The sequence below is a fragment of the Gouania willdenowi genome, chromosome 4 (assembly GCF_900634775.1).
Source record: "Gouania willdenowi chromosome 4, fGouWil2.1, whole genome shotgun sequence".
NCBI lineage: Eukaryota > Metazoa > Chordata > Actinopteri > Blenniiformes > Gobiesocidae > Gouania > Gouania willdenowi.
The window spans coordinates 37,505,769-37,531,970 of NC_041047.1; the positions used below are offsets into that span (position 1 = coordinate 37,505,769).

Below are 26,202 nucleotides of genomic sequence, written 5' to 3' on the forward strand. Positions count from 1 at the left end.
CAAGTATAACAGGCGCACACTCACTCCTAACACTCTCTTCCACAAACTACACTCATTATCGGCAATTCAATAACAAGGAATATTAGATTTTTTTAATGCCATCACACACTGTATTCCAGGTGCTACAGTTCACACTGTCTTAAACAAACATAATCAAATGTTACCCACGCTGCCAGCAACTGTCACTAAAATAATGTTACATGTAGGGCCGAGCAATACCACCCGACATGAATCGATACAGACCGTGAACAAGTTTAACCTTCTCTTTAATGTTCTAAAGGCAAGTGGGAAATCAATATTCATTTCTGGCCCTCTTCTTACATTAAATAAGGGTATAGAATGATTGAGTCTCCTATTACAGCAGCACAATTTCTTACAATCCTGCTGCAAACTCCATAATTTCACATTTATTGATAACTTTGACCTCTTTTAGAAACGTGCTGATTTATTAAAAAAAGACGGTGTCCACCCTAATTTACATGGAGCACAAATGTTAAAATTAAATCTATAGTCTGTGATTCACAACTCCACAAGCACATGACTAGCTGAAAATAAACCGGCAGTTACAACAAACACTTCCATAGATAAGTCCCTTACTCAAAACATAGAGAAATTATACCACATAAACACTGTGCTGAGCAGTACAGAACAACATGCAATACAAATTAAAGCCCACAAAAGAGGAGTTAACTATAAAAATCTCATCAAAATTAAAACTACAAAAAGAACACAAAACAATGAAAAACCATTAAATGTGAACTATTAAATATCAGATCACTTTTGCCTAAATCCCTCTTAGTGAGTGATCTTATAACTGACCATCAATTAGGTGTATTATGCCTCACAGAGACTTGGCTCAACAATGAAGATTTCATTGCTCTTAATGAAGCCCTCCAAGTTATGGTAATCACCATATTCCCCGTGAGAGTGGTCGGGGAGGAGGAGTGGCAGCAGTTTTTCACTCAAACTAATCAGTTACCCCAAAAGCCAAACTTCATCAAAATTCATTCGAAAGCCTCTCACTTGAAATTTGTAATCCCAAAAACAAGATAGAAAACCCAACTTTACTGGTTATAGTTTACCATCCTCCTGGTCCATATTCAGAGTTTTTCTCTGAATTCTCTGGCTTTCTCACTGATCTGGTGCTGAGCATTATCGTAATCATGTCCTGGACCTTGTTCTAACATATGGTTTAGATATTGACCACCTGACAATATATCCTCAAAATCCTAATCTTTCAGACCACTTCCTGTTGTCCTTTGAATTCAAAATATCAGCCTGCTTAAATTCTGAGAGAAGCGTACACTATTGTAAATCACTGTCTGATAAAGCTGTAGCTAGATTTAAATATTTAGTAACATCATTGCTTACCTTTGATCCCTATGATATCGCAAAAGAGAGTAGCTATCAATGTCTAACGACGGAGAAAATAGATGATCTTGTCAACAGTGCAATGTTGTCACTGCACACAGCTCTGGATGCTGTTGCTACGCTTAAAAAGAAGACAATATGCCATAAAAAGGTTGCTCCAATTGGTCTATCTGAACTGACCTCAGTAGTTAGTAGAGATGTAACGATTAATCGTAAGGCAGTTAAAAATCGATTCATAGGTATCACGGTTGATATCAATTTTCTGAAAATTGAATCGCAGTACTTTTTTTAACCACAAGTGTAGGCGGCGGGCGGAGTCTGCTAATACTTTCTTTCTGACCGCCTTCTACTCTTAAATATGTTAATAAATGATTCATTACCCCTTTAGCACCGAAAGAATATCTGTAATATTACTTGAATATCTGTAAAAGTCACGTTTTTCTATTAGCTCTGTCTGCTAGCATAGCTTCTCTTCTTCACTGCAAGATATCTGCATGCCAACCGACCACTGTGTTACCAGCGCCCTCTGCTGGTCCAAACAAATATGACGTAAATCAGTGCAATCACGTTTTTTTTTTTAAAGTCCAATTTTTAAGGCACAAAATACATTTTCAGTTGCACTTTTAAAAGAAAAAGAACTATTATGCAGTTTTGCATTGTTTATTATAGAACCAGAATTTAAATTAATAGGCTTCATTTTCATTTGTATTATTCCTTTATTTATTTCATTCAAGATTTATCTTTAGTTAAATTGCATTGTTTTGAATTGTTTATCAAGGAATTCTTTTGACAATGAAAAATGAAAGGAAAATAGTACAGTATTTTCTATTTTTTTTCCCAAAAAAAAAAATTTGTCTACAGTCCCATTTTGTAAAATAAATCGTGAGAGATTCGTATCGTGAACCCAGTATCGTGAATCGAATCGTATCGGGAGTTGAGTGAATCGTTACATCCCTAGTAGTTAGTGCTTCTAAACCATCAACCTGTTTTTTAGATCCAATTCCAACTCCACTATTTAAAGATGTTCTTCCACTAATTATCACTAATATGGTGAACTGGATTAACACATCTCTAGCAACAGGTTATGTACCACAGGCCTTTAAAACCGCTGTAATCAAACCTCTCCTTAAAAAAACTACATTCGATTCAAGTCACTTGTCCAAATATAGACCAATATCCAATCTTCCTTTTGTTTCCAAAATTCTTGAAAAGGTCATTGCAGGTCAACTATGTGATCACCTACATAGGAACAATTTATATGAGAGCTTTCAGTCTGGCTTTAGAGCCCATCACAGCACAGAGACTGCCTTAATAAAAGTAACCAATGATTGGGTTGGTTTAAATCCTACCTATCAGACAGAACACACTTTGTTCATGTTGATAATCTGTCCTCAGCGCACGCCAGAGTTAATCATGGAGTTCCACAAGGTTCAGTTTTAGGACCAATACTCTTTACATTATATATGCTTCCACTAGGTAACATTATCAGAGAACATAATATAAATTTCCATTGCTATGCAGATGATACACAGCTTTAAATCTGATGAAATCACATCCTGGATGAGCCATAACTTTCTCCTTCTTAACCAGGATAAAACCGAAGTGATTTTATTTGGTCCAAAACACCTCAGAGAGAAATTATCAGAGCAAATAGTGTCTCTGGATGGCATTACTCTATCACCCAGCACCACAGTAAAAAACTTAAAAGTTATGTCTGTCTGCTATCCCAACACAGAGCCTCTGCCCGTCGCCGCTGCGCCTACACACACACACACACATAGAGATTCTTTTTTTTATAGATAGATGTGATTGTTGTTGTGTGTAATTGTATTTTTGTTTTGTATAATTGTATTATTATTGTCTGTAATTGTATTGTTATTTTGTATAATTGTTATGTATAATTGTATTTGTGTATGATTGTATTCTTGTTGTGTATAATTGTATTGTTGTTGTGTATAATTGTTGTTGTTTGTAATTGTATTGTTGTGTGTAATTGTATTGTTGTTGTGTATAATTGCTGTTGTTTATAATTGTATTGTTGTTTTGTATAATTGTTGTTGTTTGTAATTGTATTGTTGTTGTGTATAATTGTATTATTGTTTTGTATAATTGTTGTTGTGTAAAATTGTATTGTTTTTGTGTGTAATTGTATTGTTGTTGTGTGTAATTGTATTGTTGTTGTGTATAATTATATTGTTGTGTAATTGTATTGTTGTTGTGTATAATTTTGTTGTGTGCAATTGTATTGTTGTTGTGTATAATTTTGTTGTGTGCAATTGTATTGTTATGTGTAATTGTATTTTTGTTGTGTGTAATTGTATTGTATTGTGGTGTATAATTGTATTGTTGTTGTAATTGTATTGTTATGTGTAATTGTATTTTTGTTGTGTGTAAATGTATTGTATTGTGGTGTATAATTGTATTGTTGTTGAGTATAATTATATAGTTGTTGTGTATAATTGTATTGTTGTTGTGTGTAATTTTATTGTTGTTGTGTATAATTGTATTGTATTGAGTATAATTGTATTGTATTGTGTATAATTGTATTGTTGTGTATAATTGTATTGTTGTTGTGTGTAATTGTATTGTATTGTTGTGTATAATTGTATTGTGTTGTTGTGTGTAATTGTATTATTGTTGTGTGTAATTGTATTGTTGCTGTGTATAATTGTATTGTTGTTGTGTATAATTGTATTGCTGTGTGTAATCGTATTGTTGTTGTGTGTAACTGTATTGTTGTTGTGTATAATTGTATTGTTGTTGTGTATAGTTGTATTGTTGTTGTGTGTAATTGTATTGTTGTGTGTAATTGTATTGTTGTTGTGTATAATTGTTGTGTATAATTGTATTGTTGTTGTGTATAGTTGTATTGTTGTTGTGTGTAATTGTATTGTTGTGTGTAATTGTATTGTTGTGTGTAATTGTATTGTTGTTGTGTATAATTGTTGTTGTGTATTATTGTTGTGTGTAATTGTATTGTTGTTGTTTATAATTGTGTTATTGTTGTGTGTAATTGTATTGTTGTTTAGAATTGTATTGTTGTTTAGAATTGTATTGTTGTTTTGTGTGTAATTATATTGTTGTTGTGCATAATTGTATTGTTGTGTAAATTGTATTGTTGTTGTCTATAATTGTTGTTGAGGATAATTATATTGTTGTGTATAATTGTATTGTTGTTTTGTGTGTAATTATATTGTTGTTGAGTATAATTATATTGTTGTGTATAATTGCATTGTTGTTGTTGTGTGTAATTGTATTGTTGTTTAGAATTGTGTTGTTGTTGTGTGTAATTGTATTGTTGTTGTCTATAATTGTATTGTTGTTTTGTGTGTAATTATATTGTTGTTGTGTGTAATTGTATTGTTGTTGTCTATAATTGTATTGTTGTTTTGTGTGTAATTATATTGTTGTGTGTATAATTGTATTGTTGTGTGTAATTGTATTGTTGTTATCTAGAATTGTATTGTTGTTTTGTGTGTAATTATATTGTTGTTGTGTGTAATTGTATTGTTGTTGTCTATAATTGTATTGTTGTTTTGTGTGTAATTGTATTGTTGTTGTGTATAATTGTTGTTGTGTGTAATTGTACTGTTGTTGTGTGTAATTATATTGTTGTTTATAATTGTATTGTTGTTTTGTGTGTAATTATATTGTTGTTGTGTATAATTGTATTGTTGTGTGTAATTGTATTGTTGTGTGTAATTGTATTGTTGTTGTCTATAATTGTATTGTTGTTTTGTGTGTAATTATATTGTTGTTTTGTATAATTGTATTGTTGTTGTGTGTAATTGTATTGTTGTTGTCTAATTGTATTGTTGTTTTGTGTGTAATTATATTGTTGTTGTGTGTAATTGTATTGTTGTTGTTGTCTATAATTGTATTGTTGTTTTGTGTGTAATTATATTGTTGTTGAGTATAATCATATTGTTGTTGTGGATAATTGTATTGTTGTTTTGTGTGTAATTGTATTGTTGTTGTGTATAATAGTTGTTGTGTGTCATTGTACTGTTGTTGTCTATAATTGTATTGTTGTTTTGTGTGTAATTATATTGTTGTTGTGTGTAATTGTATTGTTGTTGTCCATAATTGTATTGTTGTTTTGTGTGTAATTATATTGTTGTTGAGTACAATTATATTGTTGTTGTGTATAATTGTATTGTTGTTTTGTGTGTAATTGTATTGTTGTTGTGTATAATTGTTGTTGTGTGTCATTGTACTGTTGTTGTGTGTAATTATATTGTTGTTGTGTATAATTGTATTGTTGTTGTCTATAATTGTATTGTTGTTTTGTGTGTAATTATATTGTTGTTGTGTGTAATTGTATTGTTGTTGTCCATAATTGTATTGTTGTTTTGTGTGTAATTATATTGTTGTTGAGTATAATTATATTGTTGTTGTGTATAATTGTATTGTTGTTTTGTGTGTAATTGTATTGTTGTTGTGTATAATTGTTGTTGTGTGTCATTGTACTGTTGTTGTGTGTAATTATATTGTTGTTTATAATTGTATTGTTGTTTTGTGTGTAATTATATTGTTGTTGTGTATAATTGTATTGTTGTTGTCTATAATTGCTGTTGAGTATAATTATATTGTTGTGTATAATTGTATTGTTGTTTTGTGTGTATTAATATTGTTGTTGTGTATAATTGTATTGTTGTGTGTAATTGTACTGTTGTTGTGTGTAATTATATTGTTGTGTATAATTGTATTGTTTTGTGTGTAATTATATTGTTGTTGTGTATAATTGTATTGTTGTTGTCTATAATTTCTGTTGAGTATTATTATATTGTTGTGTATATTTGTATTGTTGTTTTGTGTGTAATTATATTGATGTTGTGTATAATTGTATTGTTGTTTTGTGTGTAATTATGCACCTCCTCTTGTAATTATGCACCTCCTCTCACCAGTCGGTCAAACTCCTGAAGTTTGCAGACGACACGACCATCATCGTCTCATCTCTGATGGAGACGAGTCTGACTACAGGTGGAGACAGACCGGCTGGTGTCCTGGTGCAGCCAGAACAACCTGGAGCTCAACGCTTTAAAGACAGTGGAGATGATAGCAGACTTCAGGAAGAACCCAGCCCCCCTCACCCCCCTCACCCTGGGAGACTCTACAGTGAGCTCTGTGGAGTACTTCTGCTTCCTGGGGACCTTCATCACCCAGGACCTCAAGTTGGAGCTGAACATCAGCTCCCTTATCAAAAAAGCTCAGCAGAGGATGTACTTCCTGCGGCAGCTGAAGAAGTTCAGTCTGCCATCATCCAGTCCATCCTCTGCTCCTCCATCACCATCTGGTACGCTGCAGCTACTGCCAAGGACAAGGCCAGACTGCGGCGTATCATCCACTCTGCATAGAAGGTCATTGGCTGCAATCTGCCCTCCCTCCAGGACCTGTACGCCTCCAGGATTTTGAGGCGTGCAGGAAAGATTTTGGCCGACCCCTCCCACCCCGGTCATAAACTGTTTCAATCTCTCCCTTCTGGAAGAAGGTTTAGGTCCATCAGGACCAGAACCTTCAGACACAAAAACAGCTTCTTTCCCTCTGCCACCATCAACATGAACACACCCCAAGTCACCCACTGAACACCCCCACCCGATCACCACCTATATTCTCTATCTATCCTTTATTTATCCCTCATCCTTTATATTTATCATTATTATTATTATTGTTGCTGGGTTGTTCTTTGTTTTTGTTTTTTTTGTTGTTGTTTGTTTTGTGCACCAACTACCAAGACAAATTCCGTACATATTCTGTACATGGCCATTAAAAACATTTCTGATTCTGATTCTGATATTGTTGTGTGTAATTGTATTGTTGTTGTCTATAATTGTATTGTTGTTTTGTGTGTAATTGTATTGTTGTGTAAAATTGTATTGTTGTTGTCTATAATTGTTGTTGAGTTTAATTATATTGTTGTTGTGTGTAATTGTACTGTTGTTGTGTATAATTGTTGTTGTGTGTAATTGTACTAAGGGGTATTCCATAAAGCGTGTTATGTTCAAACTCTGAGTATGTTCAGGCTTAAATGAGGGAAACTCTGAGTATCTCATTCCAAAAAGCGAGGTATGTTCTTCTCTGAGTATGTTACCATGGCAACATTGTCCGTGAACTAAACCTGGTCGCTGGCAGGTTTTATCAAAGAAACCCTGGGTTTCTACCTGGCTCCGCCCACCTGAACACCGTTTCTGAACACTTTAATGAACCTTAACACTTTACTCTGAAACACATTAGTAACATCACACACCACAGACGTGTTCACATCATTACTAATGTGTTGCTTTAGGTTTTTTATTTATTTTTTTTTTGTGTGCAAACGGTAGTTTTCTTTATAACATTGTGGATGTATGTTGAGGTTGATCTGCATTAAAACATCTACTGACGTCTGTAGTAAAGTTCTCTGAATACAAACCTGTGGATAATATAAAGGAGGAGATGATCATTTAAATAACTCACCTTTTAAGGCTCGATTGTTGTTTTATATTGTTATACAGTTAATGTGATGCTGCGTGTGGAAGCGGTGGGTTGCAGGTTCGCGTCCCGCTTCAGTGTTTTTTTATGAAATTTTTTAGGACGTTGAGATGACTCTGGCGACAATATTACATTAAAAATCAATATAAATGATGCAATATCAAGGAGGGCTCCCTATGTTGACGTCTTCTGCTGCTGACACGTCTCCTCAGACACCTTTTATTCATATTATTCTCCGCTCGTCACGTCACTGAAGTAATAAAGTGATGAAGCGACCAAAAAGTGTGACTAATTATGGGTGATTTAAGCCACTATAGTCACTGAAGACTGAGCACACCTTTAGAACAGGCTCATATTCATCAAACAACGGCTTATTTCACCCATTACGGTGAATAAATCACTATTTTCCGGGTGGTTGCCATGGTAGCTCGACTCATCTTCGATCTATTGGTGATGGCTTTTTATCGCGCGCGTGCACGTAAGTAACCCAAGGTTTACATACTCAGGGTTGATTGACCCACTTCATACCAGCTGTAATGGAATCAGATACCCAGAGTTTCCCATCACGGGGTTTGTTGACCCAGAGTTTATAGATAGACTCAGAGTTTGTTAACCCTCCTTTATGGAATACACCTCTGTTGTTGTGTATAGTTGTTGTTGTTGTTGTTGTTGTTGTTGTTGTGTGTATAATTGTATCATTGTGTGTGTATAATTGTATTGTTGTTGTGTGTAATTGTATTGTTGTTTTGTGTGTAACTGTATTGTTGTTGTGTATTATTGTTGTTGTGTATTATTGTTGTTGTGTATTATTGTTGTTGTGTATAATTGTTGTTGTTGTGTATAATTGTATCATTGTGTGTGTATAATTGTATTGTTGTTGTGTATAATTGTATTGTTGTTTTGTGTGTAACTGTATTGTTGTTGTGTATTATTGTTGTTGTGTATTATTGTTGTTGTGTATAATTGTTGTTGTTGTGTATAATTGTATCATTGTGTGTGTATAATTGTATTGTTGTTGTGTATAATTGTATTGTTGTTTTGTGTGTAACTGTATTGTTGTTGTGTATTATTGTTGTTGTGTATTATTGTTGTTGTGTATAATTGTTGTTGTTGTTGTGTATAATTGTATCATTGTGTGTGTATAATTGTATTGTTGTTGTGTGTGTAATTGTATTGTTGTGTGTGTAAAGCCAAAGCCTCAGTAAATGGTAGGACTTTATAGAACAGGAATGAAAACATCTAATTTTTAGTGCTTTGCTGGAATATTTTGAATATTCTGGCGTAATCGTTTTAAGATAAATTGAAGGTTAAAGTTTAGTTTCTGCTGGAGAGCTGTCGGTTAACAAAGGGAATCCTCTGTGTATTTATGCTCCACAGGCTCCACAGACAGAAAGATCTTTATTCACCTGAGCAGTTCTTACCTCGTCTGGACGGCGTCCCCGTGGAGTACGACAACCTGACCCTGGACCTCTTCATGCTGGGTTACTTCCACATCCTGGAGCTGGAGCTGCCCGTAGACGAGCGTAAGATGAGGCACCTGCTGTGCTTTGAGGTGTTTGACCACGTGGGGACCTTCCCCTGGGAGCTGGTCAGGGACTTTCACAAGGCCGTCATTCAGGACATCGAGGCCGGGAACCGCGAGTGGAAGGACGGCTTTGAAGACATCAAAACTAGGTTCTTTGGTAACTGTGTGAGCCAATCAGAGTGCCCCGCAGATGTGGTCAAACACAGTCTCCCAGAAGTCATAAAAGTCCCTAAGGTCATCATACAGACCCCGACCCCTGATGAGGGGGTGCAGCACCATGGGACGGACATCAGCAGCTTCAGTAACGACGAAATCTGTAAATACATCGACCGCAGCTTTGCTTTTTGGAAAGAGAAGGAGGCTGAAATCTTTGATTTTGAGTAGTTGCTTTGGTTATTTTAGGGATGGTCAACATGTCTGTTTACTTTTTGGCTCTGAGCTACATTCTTACCACCGTATTTACTTTGGATTATTATTATTCCAGCTTTATCCTGTTTGTAAATCAAACATGTTTCAGATTCCCACAAATTTTGTAAAAACTGCTTCAAGACACAAAATTCAGAATAGGTTTGGATTGGAAATCATAGGCGTAGTTTAAGATTCTTGTCAGGGGGGCAAAACAAAAACGAGAATTCAATATATAAACCGTCTCGAGATTCACGCCAACCAGAATGTGTGTAACATGTAAAATAATGCAAAAATGATTAGTAACATAATTTATAATGTTGACTACAAACGTTTGAGTCGTTTAATGTTGTAAATTCATGATAAAATTAGGCCAGTGGTCGCTTTCTGTTCATTTTTGCTGCAGTACCATAACATGAACTGCTGGGTGCAGTGTCGCTTCAGCATTTACATTGTGAAGAAGAATTGCACAACAGAAGAAGAACCAACCTAAAGACAGGAAGGCGATGGTCACATGACTCGAGCACCAAAAAATAACTACAAATGAATTAATATATATTTTGTACAGTCACAGTGTTTTATGGCACTTACAATATTTGTATATTATGTACATTATACTAAGAATTGTATTTTTTTGAATGGATTTGGCAAAACTGTAATGAAATCTTTTGAACACTGGTGGGGGGAGGGGACTTTACATATGTAGCAAATCAGACATTAAATCTTAAATTGTAGTGTAACAAATAACAGTTCATGTCAAATGACGTTGGAGTGAAATCAAAGTCTTTATATTTGCTGTGAATTTTCATATATTATATATATATATATATATATATATATATATATATATATATATATATATATATATGTATTCACATGATAAGTGAATGCTGAAAAAAGAGCAAAATGCACATTTTGAATTTAGAAAATTAAGGTATCGAGCCAAACGTTTCTATTTAAAGCAATGCAATTGTATATTTTTTTTATTACAATTTTTCTGTTTTGTTATATGTTTATTCTCACATTTAAAAGATTTGTGTGTTTTTGGAGTATTTTCTGTGTTTTTGTTATCCTTTACTGTATTTTCCTGCAATGTTGTAATTTTTTGTATTTTTTAAAATGTATTCTATCTTTTGTTTTGTGTATTTTTCTGTCATTCTGTATGTTTACTTTGGGGGGCTGCATATGGTCCTATGGGCCGCCATTGCTCATGTCTGTGTTAAGGCTTCATTTGTTATTTATTAATAAATGAAACCCTAACATATAATTTAAAAAAAAGACCAAATTAACTTATTCAAGTTTTTCATATTTCATTCTAAACTAATAGAAGTTATCTAATCAATAACTGCATTAGTATTTTTCTTCTTTAACCCTGTTTGTTCTGCAAAAACCAACCCGTAATGTTCATCGTTCCAACGTTAACCTCTCTCTGTGACACCGTCCCACTGCGGGAGCTTTTTAAAAAAACCCTAAATCTGTGGCTGTAGCAGCAGCTGCAGCTTCAGTTCATGTTGTTGGGAATCCTAGTTGATCCCAGTGTCCCCATCAGTACTATAAATAAGTGAGGCCGTCAACAGGCCGTCCACCCAGTGACTCTGCAGAAACCCCCCGCCATGCTGCCCACTGCGTGTTGATCCACAGCCACTGCAGAGAGGCTGTGTGTGTGTTTCTTACTGGAAGGATGAGCCCATGTTTCCATTCTGTGGTGAGTTTTTCTAATTCTCTGCCTAATTTTACAGGAAATGTAATTTATTGTTGGCTTTAGGGTTTATTAGAATCATACTGGTGAACAGAAAACAGGCCCACAGTGATGCAACAGACACTAATCATGACTTTATGCTAACAGAATGGAGACCCGCAGAAAGGTTTTCGTACACAGAAGAGGGGCTGGGGGTTTAGGGTTAGAATCCACCCTCACAATAGGTCCCAAAGCAAGATCCTTCACCCCAAAACCTCCTCCCGGGTGCCTCTAAAATGGCAGCCTACTGCTAACCCTTTGCTACAATCAACATATGCTGTAATCACTGCTCAAAGTCAGACTCACTCATTTGATGTGGATTTAAATACAAAAACCTGAATTACGTCAGATTTATAGTAAAAAAATAACAATAAATACAGAGTATGTTCCTAACCTTGCTTGCAAGATGGATTTTCCTGGTGAGGGCTACTGTGTTCTAGCAACATCAGAAATGTGGACCCCTCACTCTTCACTGCTTTGACACTGCTTGTGTCGTAAATAATCTAACAGGCAAGGCTCTGATTTCATCTGAAATGTTAAGAAGAAGAAATCTACACAGAGTCCAGCTTTAGGGTTGCTGGTCAGATGCTGACACAGTGGCTGTGTTGTAAATGACCCACTCCATACTATACACCAGTGGTTCCCAAACTTTCCACAGTTCCGTACCCCTTCAGACATGTACCCCCTACTCCTGCACACTTAAAAAAACATAATAATGTAATAGTGTTTTTAAACCTTGGGGTCGTGACACCATCTGCGGTTGCCTGGATTTCAAATGGGGTCCCCTGAAAAGTCTAATTTATAACAATAAAAAAAAAAATGCAGATTAAACATTCATTTTTAAAATGTTTTAATTATTATTCTTCTTCAAATTATAACACCACATACACAAAACAATCTTAAACAACTGTATTTTTTCACTTTCTGAAATACAAGTCTTGTTTGAATAAAATGCAGTATAAAAATCACTGAGCTGGCTTATGACTTTGTCACTAATCCTGGCAACAACAAACATTATCTAAAGCTAATTCTGGAAAGAAAAAAAAAAGGTCTCTTCAGACACCAAAATATGTGATATTAAAATGGCGTCACACCCCAAAAAAGTTGGGAACCACTGATGTAATGTCACATACAATGTAGCCCTACAGTGAAATTTGTCTCTGAATTTTACCAATCCTGTTGAGGAACAACATGTAATAATAATTATTATTACAATTATAATAATCATAATTATAAAAAAAGAATGATAATCTGTAACCATGGGTGGTCGGCTAATGTGTAATTTGTGGCAATGCTTGGAGGCTCCTGACTGTTGATTTATATCCTCCTTTCCAATTTTCATTTTTGTGTTCATGTACCCCCATATAACATTTGTGTACCCATGGTGGTACCCGTACCTCACTTTGGGAACCTGGGCTGGACACTACAAACTCAGTGAATATATACTGTCTAGTATATACTATAGTATGATTAGGATGCTGAGCGTTCCCACTGAAGTATACTTGCAACTTTCCCAAGATGCATTTGGAACCTACAGTGTCAAAACCTGAATCACACTGAGGCTAAATATCTCTGTTGATTCTCCACCTTTACTTTGAAAGTTCTGAAAACATTTGAAGTGAGAAAGTGACCAAGTAGAATATCTACATGTGCTCATTTCATCCATAAAACTCATGTAGACACATTTCATTCACACATTTCAGAGATTTTCGGAGACCCTCTGTTGTGCTACTGACTAAACTTCCTGTTAACTTCAATACAAGAGCCCTATTCAACAAAAGCCGATGGGAGACTAGAAGAGATACCTTTGTTTTGAAAATATGTTTGATTTTTAACTTGAAGCTAGTCCCAGGACCATTTTACATTTTCCTGAATGTCCGCTCGCAATGCATCATGGGGTAGTTCAGTATGACTAGTGCCCACTGTGCATACTTAAAAATATCCCCATATAGTATATATCCTAGTATTTCTCACATATCTTTTCATACTATCTTATGCGAACGCACTAGATTATACTTTTGACGTCAAACTTAGTAAGTAGTAAGTTAGTATGCGACTTTGAACACAGCCAGGGTTTATTGTCGAAGGGTTTTGGGGAACAGAAAAGTCTGATTTGGAGGTAAAGTTTTCAGTGTGTGTGCCTCCCTCGGTGAATCTGATGCTGTTCAGTGCTTTCAGTGTAATGTATGCTGCTGATAGCGGTAGTCAAAACAATAGCGGAGCCTCCTCAGGCAGAGACCTCGGTGTGTGTGATCAGTGTACGATGGTATCTGGCCTGCTTAGGACAGTCTAACCAAAACCAACCAGGAGAGAGTTCTGTAATTACATATCATTGGGGAAAAGGATTGAAAATGCAGACAAATTTAATGTGGTGGTCGATAAAGACTAACATTATTATTATTTGTTAAAAACCTTAAAGAGGAATACAATTTTAGTGTTTGGAGAACAAAGCCTAACCCTTCTTTTCTTTTAGGTACGAGCTCGTTGTTGACTTTTCCTGTTGAAAGCTACATTTGATCTCCGTCGATCATGGTGCGCAACGTCGACGACTTGGACTTCTGCCTGTCCTCTCACCCTCAAAACATTCTGGAAGGCTTGTCTTCCCTTCGTTCGCACCCTAAACTTGTGGATGTCACTCTGAGCGCGGGGGGGCGGGACTTCCCCTGTCACCGTAGCGTGCTAGCTCTATGCAGCACGTATTTTCGCTGCATGTTCTCGGGGGATTTTCTGGAAAGTATCGCGGCACGTGTGGAACTTCACAATGTGGATCCGGACATACTTGGGTTTTTGCTTGACTTTGCGTACACCGGTAAACTGACCATCAATCAGAGCAACGTAGAAGGCTTGATCTGCACCTCCAGCCAGCTCCAGTTTCAGACGGTGCGCAGCGTCTGCAGCCGTTACCTCCAGCACCAGATCGATGCTACCAACTGTCTGGGAATCCTGGAGTTTGGAGAGATCCACGGCTGCCCTGAGGTGGTGGCCAAAGCCTCAGCCTTCCTCCTGGAGAACTTTGAGGCTGTGCAGCAAGGTGAGGAGTTTCTCATTTTAGAGAGAAACAGGCTAGTTAAGTGCTTGTCTGACGAAAGACTGCAGATCAGGTCCGAATGCATGCGTGTGGAAGCCATTCTGAAGTGGGTGGAGCACCACAAGGATTCCCGGCTCTGCCACCTTCCGGAGCTCTTCACCCTGTCCCGTCTCTCTCTACTCAGCCTGGAATACCTGGCCAGCAATCTATTAAAGAACAGTCTGGTGCAGAACTCTCCCAGCTGCAAGGAAGCTGTGGAAAACATCTGTAGAGAGGTCAGTACATTCACAGTTTCAGTCCGTTCTCTGTTTCCCAACAATACTATTGTTACTTTTCTTTTCTAGAAACTGGATTCAGCAGCGGATGATCTAGAACGGCTTAATGTTCAAAGTCCACAACCAAACCTGCAAGAAGTGCTCTTTGTGATGGGGGGTCGCTCTCTAGAGGACTCTGATGATGAAGACGACTCTGATGAAGATGAGGACAGAGACCCAGAATTGCAGAGACATCTGCCAAAGAACTGTGGCTTTTACAACACAAAGACCAGTAAGAGCCCGTCAAAAGTTGATTTGCAATCTAACTCACGAGCCCATTTTAATTTCCAAATTTATTAGGGAATGTCTTTCTGATTCCTCAAAACAGCTGTTGACAGTCGTTAAACTCGGAGCTGACAGGAAAACAGCTTTGAAGAAATGTGGTCTTGGATGTGACGAAATTAGATCATCTTCTCAAAGGTGCCTTTTCCTGTATGAGAAAGTGATTATTCAGGCTGGAAAAAGCTCTTAGTTTCATGGTTTTTACATTTAAAACTCAAAAAAAGCCCAACAACTTTGGCCAGAAGTAAAAAGTTGTCCAAAAAAAGGTAGAATTATATATTATTTACACATTATGTAATCGTACAAAAGAGTTTTCTACTAGCTAAACATCTACTACTGGACTGAGATGATCTGCCACTCAGTGAGGGATGGACAACTGTTCACAGTACTTTCTGTTCATTGACGAAGCAGTTCTGATATTTCCAGTCAAAGCTGAGGTTTGTCATTGTGGTGGAAACTTCTGCCAAAGCTGCTGACGCTTACACAGAGGCTCCTGTTCAAACAATGTTTCATCTTTCTCAGCACACAAATGCTTCTGATACTTGACAACATGTCACTATCACCACTCAGCATATGGAATTTATCATCAGATGGCACATACAAATGCGTTCAATTATTAAGCACCAGATGCAACACAGTGATCATTTAGTATTTAGAATAAGTCTTTTCATGCAAAGGTATCTAATAATATCCAATGAACAACCATAAGCAATGATAGTGAGGAACACTGAACTAGAATCTCCCTCGACTTGTGTGGGTTAGATCAGTGGTTTTTGAACTTTTCAGCCCGCGACCCTCAAAATAAAGGTTCCAGTGAGCGGGGACCCCACTGTGCCTGAAAGTGGTTGAATACAGACATGAACATAGGAGAACAGTCATGTGGAGACAGGACCATCTATAAGGAGGAATAAAGGGCCATCCATATGGTGGAAAAGGTGGGGAAGAAAAAATTGTAAAAATGGTTCAAAGTGTCAATTTTGCCTTAAAATTGGCAGAAATGGGAAGTGGGGTGTTGGGGTAATGTCATTTAAAAAGTAGGAACAATTAGTTTAAACAAAATAAATAATGGGCATAACAAATTGTGAATGTGGTTAAAGCAGAACTAAGTAACTTGTGCTTAGCGCTCCCCCTAAAGGTCCCTTGTGGTCATATCGCTGTCGCAAACACTGCACCCACCGCCGCCTGCCACACCCCACAGCTACATGTGCACCTTTGCTCTCCCAAGACGGCAGCAACCGATCACTGAAAAATCCCAATACAACAGTGACACTAAGGGTGCTTTCACACATATAGTCCCATGTGACCATGTGAACAGTATGAGGAAGAGAGACAAGTAAAATAATTGAATGATGTGGGAGTAATACGGAAGGGAGTGTGGAAATGTGTGTGATGTGTTTGTGTGTGTGCTGACAAAGCGGCTCTGAAAATGGATAGATGGATGGATAGATATTTGTGTGTGTGCTGCCTGATGTAGCGCTGGGTTGCGATTGTGTGTGTACCTGTTGTGCTATCACACACACTGTCGTCGCAGCACTGTGTGTGCTGCTGCTGAGCTGTCACTGCATGGAGTTGCTCCGTTCCTCAGACAAAGGTATTCTCTGCCTTTTTTTTTCTGGCTCCGACCTGATATAAGTTTGAGAAAAGTGAATTTGTAGACAACCGTGTGCAGCCACAGGGCTAGTCATAATCTAGCATTAGTTTGTATTGTGCTGCCGTAAAGCAGTTCGTCTTACCATCGGGTCAGAGGCAGGAAAGTTGCAAGTGCTGTCCGAATCATCCCATAAACACTTACCTTATTACACTTATTACCCTCACAGGGACTATGAGAAGGATTTATTAAGGTGACAAAGTTACTTACTGTAGTTCCAGTGGCGTGCACAGACATTTTGGGGTTCAGGTGGTCAGTGAAAAATAAGGGCACTTTATGTGGCATGTAGAAGTGACGGCTGCCTTATTATAGCAGTGTAAGATTTAAAAAATAAACATTACAGGCACATGTTGAATGTAACTGCATATTTATTTATGTAAATATCTTAATAAAATTACTTGACCTTTGAACTGGTACAGTTTCACGCTATAGCAGTGATCAGTCAATCACTATTGTTTTATTTCTTTGGAATGAACGCACATGGAGAGGTTTTAATCAAGTAACAAGCTGCAGTGATGGATTAGTGTACTATTTTTCCCCTGTCAGAACAAAAGAAGTGTACAAAGTGTACTTTTCAGCTTCTTTGCTGGTAGATGGCCTACTGCTTCCCTGCTGTCGCTGCCTAGAATAGAATAATAACAGTTTTGGTAATAGCCGATTTTTAAGGTTGAATATACTGTAGCCTATTAAGGTAAATACAAGATTACTGCAAGTCTTGTAACATAGAAATAAATTATTGGTACAAATTAATATAATTAACTAAAATAGCTTAATGTCTTATTTAGTACAGCCAAACCACTTTGTGTAGCTAAAATAAAATGTGGACAGATTTTAAGATATTTCAGTAAAATTAGAGGAACAGTTTAACTTTAAAATCTGAGCTTTAAAATGCCCTAAACAGTGAACATGACTCTTGACTCTGACCTTTCATCTTCCTCCTTGCTGCTGCTGGACTGCCTGCTGTAGCTCCCTTTCTTTTTCCTTTCTTATCCTCTCCTTTCTAGGTAGTATACTGCATTTGGCAAATTGGTAAATAAAAAGAGACCAACAATATGAATAAGACTGTTTGGCTATATTTCAACAAGGCACAGGGCTACTTTTTCTGCAGGCAATAGGGAATTGCCTGTGTGTCATTTACCAAATAAATTACTGCAAGTGTTAATTATGTAGCCTTATGTAAACCTATACAACAGCCAACTAAATATTCATCTTAAATGAGTATACTGATAGATTCACATGCTGTAGGACACCAATGACAAAATCTACCAGTGGTCATCATCACGTCATATCTATTATTGATTATGGGTAGCGTCTAGCTTGTTAAGCAGGTGAGCAGTCGGCTAATTTATGCCCAGCTGTGTGACGTTGAGACAGGTTACTTCACAACAGAGACAAATAAATGCAAGTCATAGCGTATTGGCAACTGAGCCTTAGGGGGAAAACCTGGCTGGTGGGCAGGGGAGGAGGTGTGTTTCGGGCTGCAGTTGTGCACTGTCTGCTGCTACAACGCGCCTCCGTTTGTGTCCGCTCTGCTCGTTCACAATGGCAGAGGTGTGTGCGGGTGCGGTGGGGGTGGAGGGAATATTAATTGGGGCATTATGTTCACACTCTTTTAATTGATGAGCACTTACAGTTGACCATGTCAGCATGGTCCACAAAAAAAAAAAAAAAACTTTCAAAAGGGCACTTGCTTGGTCCAGACGACAAAGGGCAGGTGCTTTAGCACCACTTAGTGTCTACCTGTGCACCCCACTGCTTAGTTCTGTTTTAAATTACCAAAAAATAAGCATGAATTATGGTGAAAAGAGGTTAAAAGTGACAATAATGGGTGAACATATGCGACATTAGGTAAGAAACAACTCCTTTGTTGTGGAACTCCTCCTAGATTATTAATGCAGCACTAATGACATGTATGTCATCTCATAGGGACAATGTCAAGGATGTGCAGTCGACCTTTTTTTGGCTCCAGAATGTCAAGGTCAAGGTCGCGCCAAGTGTCAAAAACCAAAATGTCCCATATCTCTACAGATATGTACTGTACATTTCTGAAAAGCCCATCTCAAGTGGAGTGTTTTATTTAATTGGACCGAAGCTGTACGACCTACCAGTAAAAAGATTAGTAGGGGTCAAAGTTGAGATGCAGTGCTCAGACTGGTACCATCGGACAATATTTCCTTTCAATGTGTGACCTTGACTTTCACTCAAGGTCATATTTAAGGTCAAGGTCAGTCTTCAGTCCCTGCATTATTACTTTCAATTCAATTAGTAAAAAGAACAATATAAAGGGACATTACTCAACAACAAAATACACACAATAAGATGTCTTTCACACGATCAGTTCGATTTGCCAATTTTCAATTGTCAAATACATATTCACATTGCAAATGCAGGTCTTGCTAAGTTGTCTCTTTTTTGTGTGTATTTAGTGTCATTTGTTGGTGTTTTGTACATTTTTCTGTTGTTTTTGTGTATTTTTTCTACCTGTCGTTTGTGTGTTTTTGAAGTCATTTTGTGTGTTTCTGGTATCATTTGTTTTTGTTATATACATTTCTCTGTAATCTTTGTGTATTTTTTTCTTTCTGTCATTTGTCTGTTTGTCATGTCATTTGTCTTTGTTGTTCTTTTGTACATTTGTTATCTTTGTGTATTTTATGGTCATCTCATTTTCTTTTTGTCTTTTTTGTGTTTTTGCACTCATTTTATGCACTTACTGTAAGGGGCCACACAATTGTGGACCGAGGGCTGTATGTGGTATTTCAAACTGATCCCTACAGATTTTTTATTTATTTTGTTTTACTTCTGCAGAACAGTGGCATATGCTTCCTGATTTTCCCAATCCTAACAAGTGGGGTTACTCAATGGTTTCCCTGAACAATGATGTCTATGTCACAGGTGAGTTCATTGTTAGATGCAGAAAATCCCTAAATGTTAAAGGCAATTTATCTGAAATGTGCTTTTTTGGTTTTTCTTGTTAATAATGCCAGCTGTCTGTCTGACAGGTGGCTCTCGGGGTGCAAACACCAACACCTGGTCCACCACGGAGACCTGGAAGTACATCACAAGAGAGGGAAGGTGGGTCACTATAGCACCGATGCTTCGACCTCGGACTAACCACACTTCAGCAACGCTCAATGGAGAGATATTTGTAATAGGAGGTGAGACGAGTAATCAGATTATATGGTTTCCTAGAGCTGAAGTACCTTTGGGTATTCCAGAAAGGAGGTTCAACAAACTCTTTGTTTATCCATTAACTCTGAGTTTACATACTCTGCAATGGGAAACGCTGAGTATCCAGTTCTATTACAACTGGTATGAAGTGGGTCAATCAACTCTGAGTATGTTAACCTTGAGTTACTCGCTCACATCAATGGAGCAAAGATACCACGAGCTATCATGGCAAAGAGCCAGAAGAGAGCGATTTATTTCACCCCGATACAGCTAGAAGTTCTCCTTCAGGTGTTTATGGAGTAATATGAGCCTGTTCTCAAGGAAAAGGTAACACCTTCACAGCCTAATGGAGAAAATATGGGCTTGGGAAGAGATTTTATTTTTATTTATTAGTTTATTTAACAGGGACAGTGTACATTAATATCATACAGGGCTGTTTTTCCCTCGTCAGAATGTTCAGTTTTCACAGAGTGCTTGAGTGAATTTTTAATTTGGAATGCAGTAGCTCAGACACTCAACAGTTACCAGTAACTATATTTAAGATTATATCAAACATGAATAAATAATTGGTTCAATATGATATGTTCACTTTGGGTCAATCCAACAGGAGGAAAGCGCTCTCGGCAGCAGCTAAAAATGAATAATAACAACATAATTTAGAACAGTAATGCATATTTAGGTCATCATCTCACCACATTTAGATTTTAATTTGACTTTTTAAATGTCGTATCATATTGAAGGGTATAAATACTCACTGATGACAGGCGTCAGTAGGCGTTTTAATGCAGATCAACCTTTCTGATTGCTCTGCATACAGAGCCTTTATCTAAATGCACTGCATTACCAATGTTGTAAAGAAAACTACCATTTGCAATTAAAACATAAAGCAGCACAACATTTGTAAAGATGTGAGCACACATCCGCAGTGTGTGATGTTACACATGTGGTCAGAGAAGAGTGTTAAGGTAAAGTATTAAAGCAGTAGCGTTCCCAAAGATATACCTTAGAAAAAGAAAAAAATATCCAGTCGTTGACGGGAACAGCTCTCGTGGCGTGCGACATCACTATTTATTTGGGATGAACGAACAACCAATGACTGACTGGTGTTCAAGTGGGCGGAGCCAGATAGAAACCCAGGGTTTCTTATACAAAACCTGCCAGGCTCAGTTCATGAAGAATGTTACAGTAACATACTCAGAGTTTGAAAATAACCTGCTTTCTGAAATACCCCTCTGGAACGTCTGATAAACCTAGAGAAGATGTTGGTCCAGATGTTTTTCCAGCTGCTTTTTGATCTCTGCTTTAGGCACGACGTTGAACCGAGTGGAGGTAGAACATTATGACCCGTACACTGACTCCTGGGCCCTGACGTGCCCCGCATTAAAATATGTGACAAACTTCACTGCGACTGCTTGTCATGGAAAGCTCTATGTGATCGGATCATGTGCCGTTAAATACAACGCACTGACCATGCAGTGCTACAACCCAGTGACAGGTGAGCACCTGCATACTGCGTTACACTCTAACCAGGGCTGTCAAACTCATTGTAGTTCAAGGACCAAATACAGAGCACTTTAGTCTTAAGTGGGCCACAAATTTTTTGCGGGAAAACAAGTAATTATTGAGTTTGCATTTCTACATATACATAAGATACAAAATATGTAAGAAATTGACAACATCCAAACATTGTGTCATATCAGTTCCAACAGGGACATCTTTAAATTTCCTAGATTTTGTGACAAATTTCTCTTTAATTAAGGGAAATATTATGCCATAATTTGAGGAAAATTGAAGGATTTTGTGAGAATTTTGAGTTTATTCAACTATTTAACATTAAAAATTACTGCAATCATGAGATTTACGCAAAGGGAAAACTGTGAGCCTGGAAAATATTGTTTATTTGTGTTTTTTTTTTTTTTTACTTTCTCCCTTGGGCCAAATTGGATGGTCTAAAGGGCCAGATTTGGCCCCCGGGCCGTGAGTTTGAAACGTGCTGTAGACGGATGTATTGAAGTGTTTTTACGTCATTCTTACTCTGATTTGCTGTGTTTCTCCCTAAAAACGCTGCCAAAGTGACTTACCAACACATTTGTGGTGTTTTCATTGAAAGTTTTCACAAAATAATGGCAGATGTTTATTTTGGGGTTTACATGGAAAGATCCAAATCCGCCTGGAATGAAGCGTCTAGTTAAATGAATGAGATTATATAACTGGGAATACTGGGAACAAACTAAAACAAAAAGACAATCACTGTCCTCATTGTCTGAAGAGCAAACTCAAGTGAGAATGAAGTAAAAACACTTCTATCCATCTGCCTACGGGACTCCACATCCCACAATGCAATGTGTGAAACATTTCCAAAATCGTCAATGAGAGAGTATTTACAGTGGAGATCAAAACAGACTTTTGAATGGAAATTTCAACCATTCACATTTTTTTTTTTCATGCAAATGATCTTGGATTTTTTATAAAATATTTAGTCTCCAGAAGCTTCAAAATGACTTAAAACTCGTTGAGAAAACAAATATCTTTAAAAATGACCAATAAGAAAAAAAGACACCTATAGGGAAAGCTCAACCAGTTTACTTCATTAAATACCAGTACCAATAATGATAAAGAATGATATTAACAACAATAATTAAAAAAAACTGAACATGACTGTAACTAAGCTAGAGATCCTTATTTGAAAGCTGCAATTTAAAAAACAAAACAAAAAAAACCAACAACTCTATGCTTTAAATTACAGAAGTGGATTAGGGCCAATTTTGATGGATAAAATAAATTTGGACAAATCAAGAATAAAGTTGAAATTTTGAGATTGAAGTCTGCATCTGACTTTATGAGCAAACCTTCGACTTTTATCACCATATTGTATTTTGAGGTTGTTGTTTTTTTTAATTTCGACTTTAATCTCATCTTTTCGACTTTTATCACAATTTTATATTTCAACTTTATTATCGACATTTCAACTTTATTTTCGATTTTCCCAAAATTATTTTCTGAATCAAAATTGGCCCTAATCCACTTTCATAATGAATAAATATAATAATGCATCAATTTTATATAGCACTTTATCATAGACACTCAAAGACACTTTACAGAATTAAGGCATTATTCTTTCACTCCACACTTAGTGGTGGCAAACTACTGTTGTAGCCACAGCTGCCCTGGGGCAGACTGACGGAAGCGAGGCTGCCATAGTGTGCCATCGGACCCTCCGACCACCACCAACACTCACTCACACACCACGTTCATACTAGGCAATGTAGGTGAAGTGCCTTGCCCAAGAAGACAATGACAGATACCACTGCAGCGACTGCCACCCCACTGTGGCACCTGGAATCCTCAGTGGTCTTCCATCCAACTACTAACCAGGCCCAGGCCTGCTTAGCTTCCAAGATCTAATGGGATCGGGCAATGACAGCCTGTCACACAAACACTGTATTAGTCTTAATGTATTTAAGTGATTGACGTGAATAACGTCCTCACATTTTCTAAGCGATGTATATATATATATATATTTTTTTTTTTTTCAAGAGGTTTTTCTCTAAACTGTTGATTGACTACTTGTGCTATTGTTGTGTGTAGATAACTGGATCAACATATGTTCACCATTCATCCCGAAATATCTGTCCTCTCCTCGTTCTGTGTGTATGGATGGAACCATTTACCTGGTGGCTGACAACACAAAGAAGGTCTACTCCTACGACCCCGATGAGAATATCTGGCAGAAGGTCAGTGTCACAGTTACAGACGGGGGTGGACTGGCCATCGGTGGGCAGACATGGTAACAGGTGGCCAAAAATGTTTCACAAGTGGCAAAAACGTGGCAAGAAAAGAGTGTAAAGTGACTAAAATGGGCCAAAAAGCAGTCAAGAGTGGCCAAAAAATGGGCAAATAAAGAGGAACCAGGTAGTATGTAATGGCAAAGGGCAGCTTTAATGGGCAAAATGTGGCAAACAATAGTGAATAAGCTCTAGGCCGGCGTGGGGCGGGGGTCGCACCCTGGACTGCTGGGGGATGTGGCTGGTGCCCGGCTGTGCCTGGGGGTTGGGGGGTGCCGCCGTGCTCTGTGGGGCCGGCATGATTTGGGGGGTGCCATGAGGTGGGTCTCTGGCTGTGCTGCTCGGCATGTCCCTGGGACCCGCAGTGCCGTGTGCCCGTCTGCACCATCTACCCTCTCCGGTGGCATGCCAAGCGGACGGGCCGGGCTCACACCAGACAGGCCCCCTACATGGACACTTAATTTCACTCCCAGCTGGTCTGGCCCACTCACTTGGTGTACCACTCACCCATACCCAACCCTTGGGGGGCTGGATGGTGGGGCTGGGGGTGGAGTGGGCCGCCACCTGTGCTACTAAGTAGTGGCACGGAGGCGGCACTCCCACCTTAAGTGGCCGCCGGTCGTTCGCCCGACGGTGGGGGGCATTGACCCGTGGCTTGCGCTGATGGGTGGCGGGGCCTGGGCTGCTATCCTTGCACCGTCTGGGGCTGTGCGGTCCTGCCGGACTGTGGCCGGTTCGTGAGCCGGGGTGCGGGAGCGCCCCCGGGGACCTTCGCCTGGGGGCTGGTGTGGTACCACGCCGCATGCTGGTGTTGTAGTCTGGCTGGGCCCTTGGGGGAAGGCTGACTTTAGCAACAACCAAGGCTCATCGCTTTCTTGGATGTGTATATGGGGGGCGGTGGCTGCCTCTCGGCTTGGGATCTTGGGGCATCTGGGGAGTTGCTCGGCCATTGGCTTTTTCTGCTGGCCTGGCTGCATCTTCGGTTCCGGGGCAGTGCTTTGGTTTGCAGTAGTGGTTCTTGTACATACATTGGTCTACAATGCACTGGCATGTCTTGGGCTGTGGGATAAAACTCGTACTGGGCTTAATCTTATACACATTGATCCCAAATACCTGTTTTAGGTATTACCACTCACTCTTTCCCTCTGTTCACAGCCACCACCATTATACCTAAGCTTCACACTTTGCTTGAGTACACAATAAGCACAATATACACAACTACAACTACAACTTCACATCTCACTCTCACTTTAAAATAATCAACTCTTCCCCACCCTTTCCATTTACCACCTCGATTTTCTCCTCCCTGTTCCCTTCCCCCTCCCCCTCACCCCCTCACCGAGGTGCAACACTGCCCTCTCTTTTTACATCTTCCCTTTAATAAAGTTATTCTTACGATTTCCTCAAAATTATGCAATAAAATAAAATCATTTATTTAGTCGCAATAACAAAACATGCATTGCACTTCTTGTAGTGTTGACCTTTGACAGCATGTGCAGACAAGTAAAAAAAAAGTAATGATAATTAAAATGAAGACAAAGAGCATCTACATGGTGTCCTCTGATAATCTAGTGGGCTGGTCTGGACAAGGATAATGTAACTGTGTGTGTGTGTGTGTGTGTGTGTGTGTGTGTGTGTGTGTGTGTGTGTGTGTGTGTGTGTGTGTGTGTGTGTGTGTGTGTGTGTGTGTGTGTGTGTGCGTGTGTGCGTGCGTGCGTGCGTGCATGCGTGCGTGTGTGTTCAGGTGCAGCTCCTCCAAGTCCTCCATGAGAATGGCAGCCTGGTCACTCTGAATGGAAGACTTTTTATTACTGGGGGTCACTGGAAGGGTATGGAAGGGGACTATGGAGTGGAAGTGGAGGTTTTTAATCGAGCCTCCAACAGCTGGGAGGTGGAGTGCTTCCTGCCCAGGCTGTGGTTCTACAGCGGGGTCTGCACCGTCTTCCTGGATCCGTCCCAGTGGCCCAACGTCTTCCCATTGGAGTCGGAGTAGTACCGTATAATATATAATCTTCTGCATTATTACAGTAAGACTGGAGGTTGATCCCAGGATGTGGTTTGATCCAGAATAGAATGTGTTACGTGATCCTCAGATATTTTTGGATGATGTGCTTATAGCAGCTAGCCACGCCCTTATTTAGACTTTGGCATTTCTGCGTGTTATAAATGCAGACTCCTCGCTTGTATATTAGTGCATTTATTAAATGAATGTGATTTTATTCTTGGTACAGCTAGTTTTAATTCTGTTAGAGTCTAGTACAGTAGTTCTCAACATTGAAGAACAGTCATGTGGAGACAGGGCCATCTATATAAGGGGGAATAAAGGGGAGAGATTTTTGGGGTCCAAAAAGGTGTGAAATTGGATTTTAAAAAACACGTAAATTGGCTCAAAGTTGCAAATAAGAGTGACTAAAAACAGACAGATCAACTGGTATAACAATTACTTTAAACAATTAGTTTAAACCGG

General features: G+C 38.4%; 2 protein-coding genes across 2 annotated transcripts in view; both read left to right on the forward strand.

The window, feature by feature from the left end:
• Positions 1-10,144, forward strand: part of LOC114462220 (espin-like protein) — a 60,397-nt gene extending 50,253 nt beyond the window's left edge. Inside the window, 1 exon segment of the mRNA XM_074783800.1 lies at positions 9,220-10,144. Coding sequence (XP_074639901.1) covers positions 9,220-9,751 — 532 coding nt within the window. The 3' untranslated portion in view covers positions 9,752-10,144.
• A 1,143-nt stretch (positions 10,145-11,287) lies between these two features.
• On the forward strand, positions 11,288-26,082 carry klhl30 (kelch-like family member 30). The gene is made up of 8 exons (XM_028444776.1): positions 11,288-11,477; positions 13,984-14,813; positions 14,883-15,084; positions 19,588-19,674; positions 19,782-19,937; positions 21,257-21,445; positions 23,539-23,684; positions 25,480-26,082. The coding sequence occupies exons 2-8, from the start codon at positions 14,040-14,042 to the stop codon at positions 25,726-25,728; spliced, it is 1,803 nt and encodes a 600-aa protein (XP_028300577.1). The 5' UTR covers positions 11,288-11,477; positions 13,984-14,039; the 3' UTR covers positions 25,729-26,082.
• Positions 26,083-26,202: the final 120 nt, after the last annotated feature.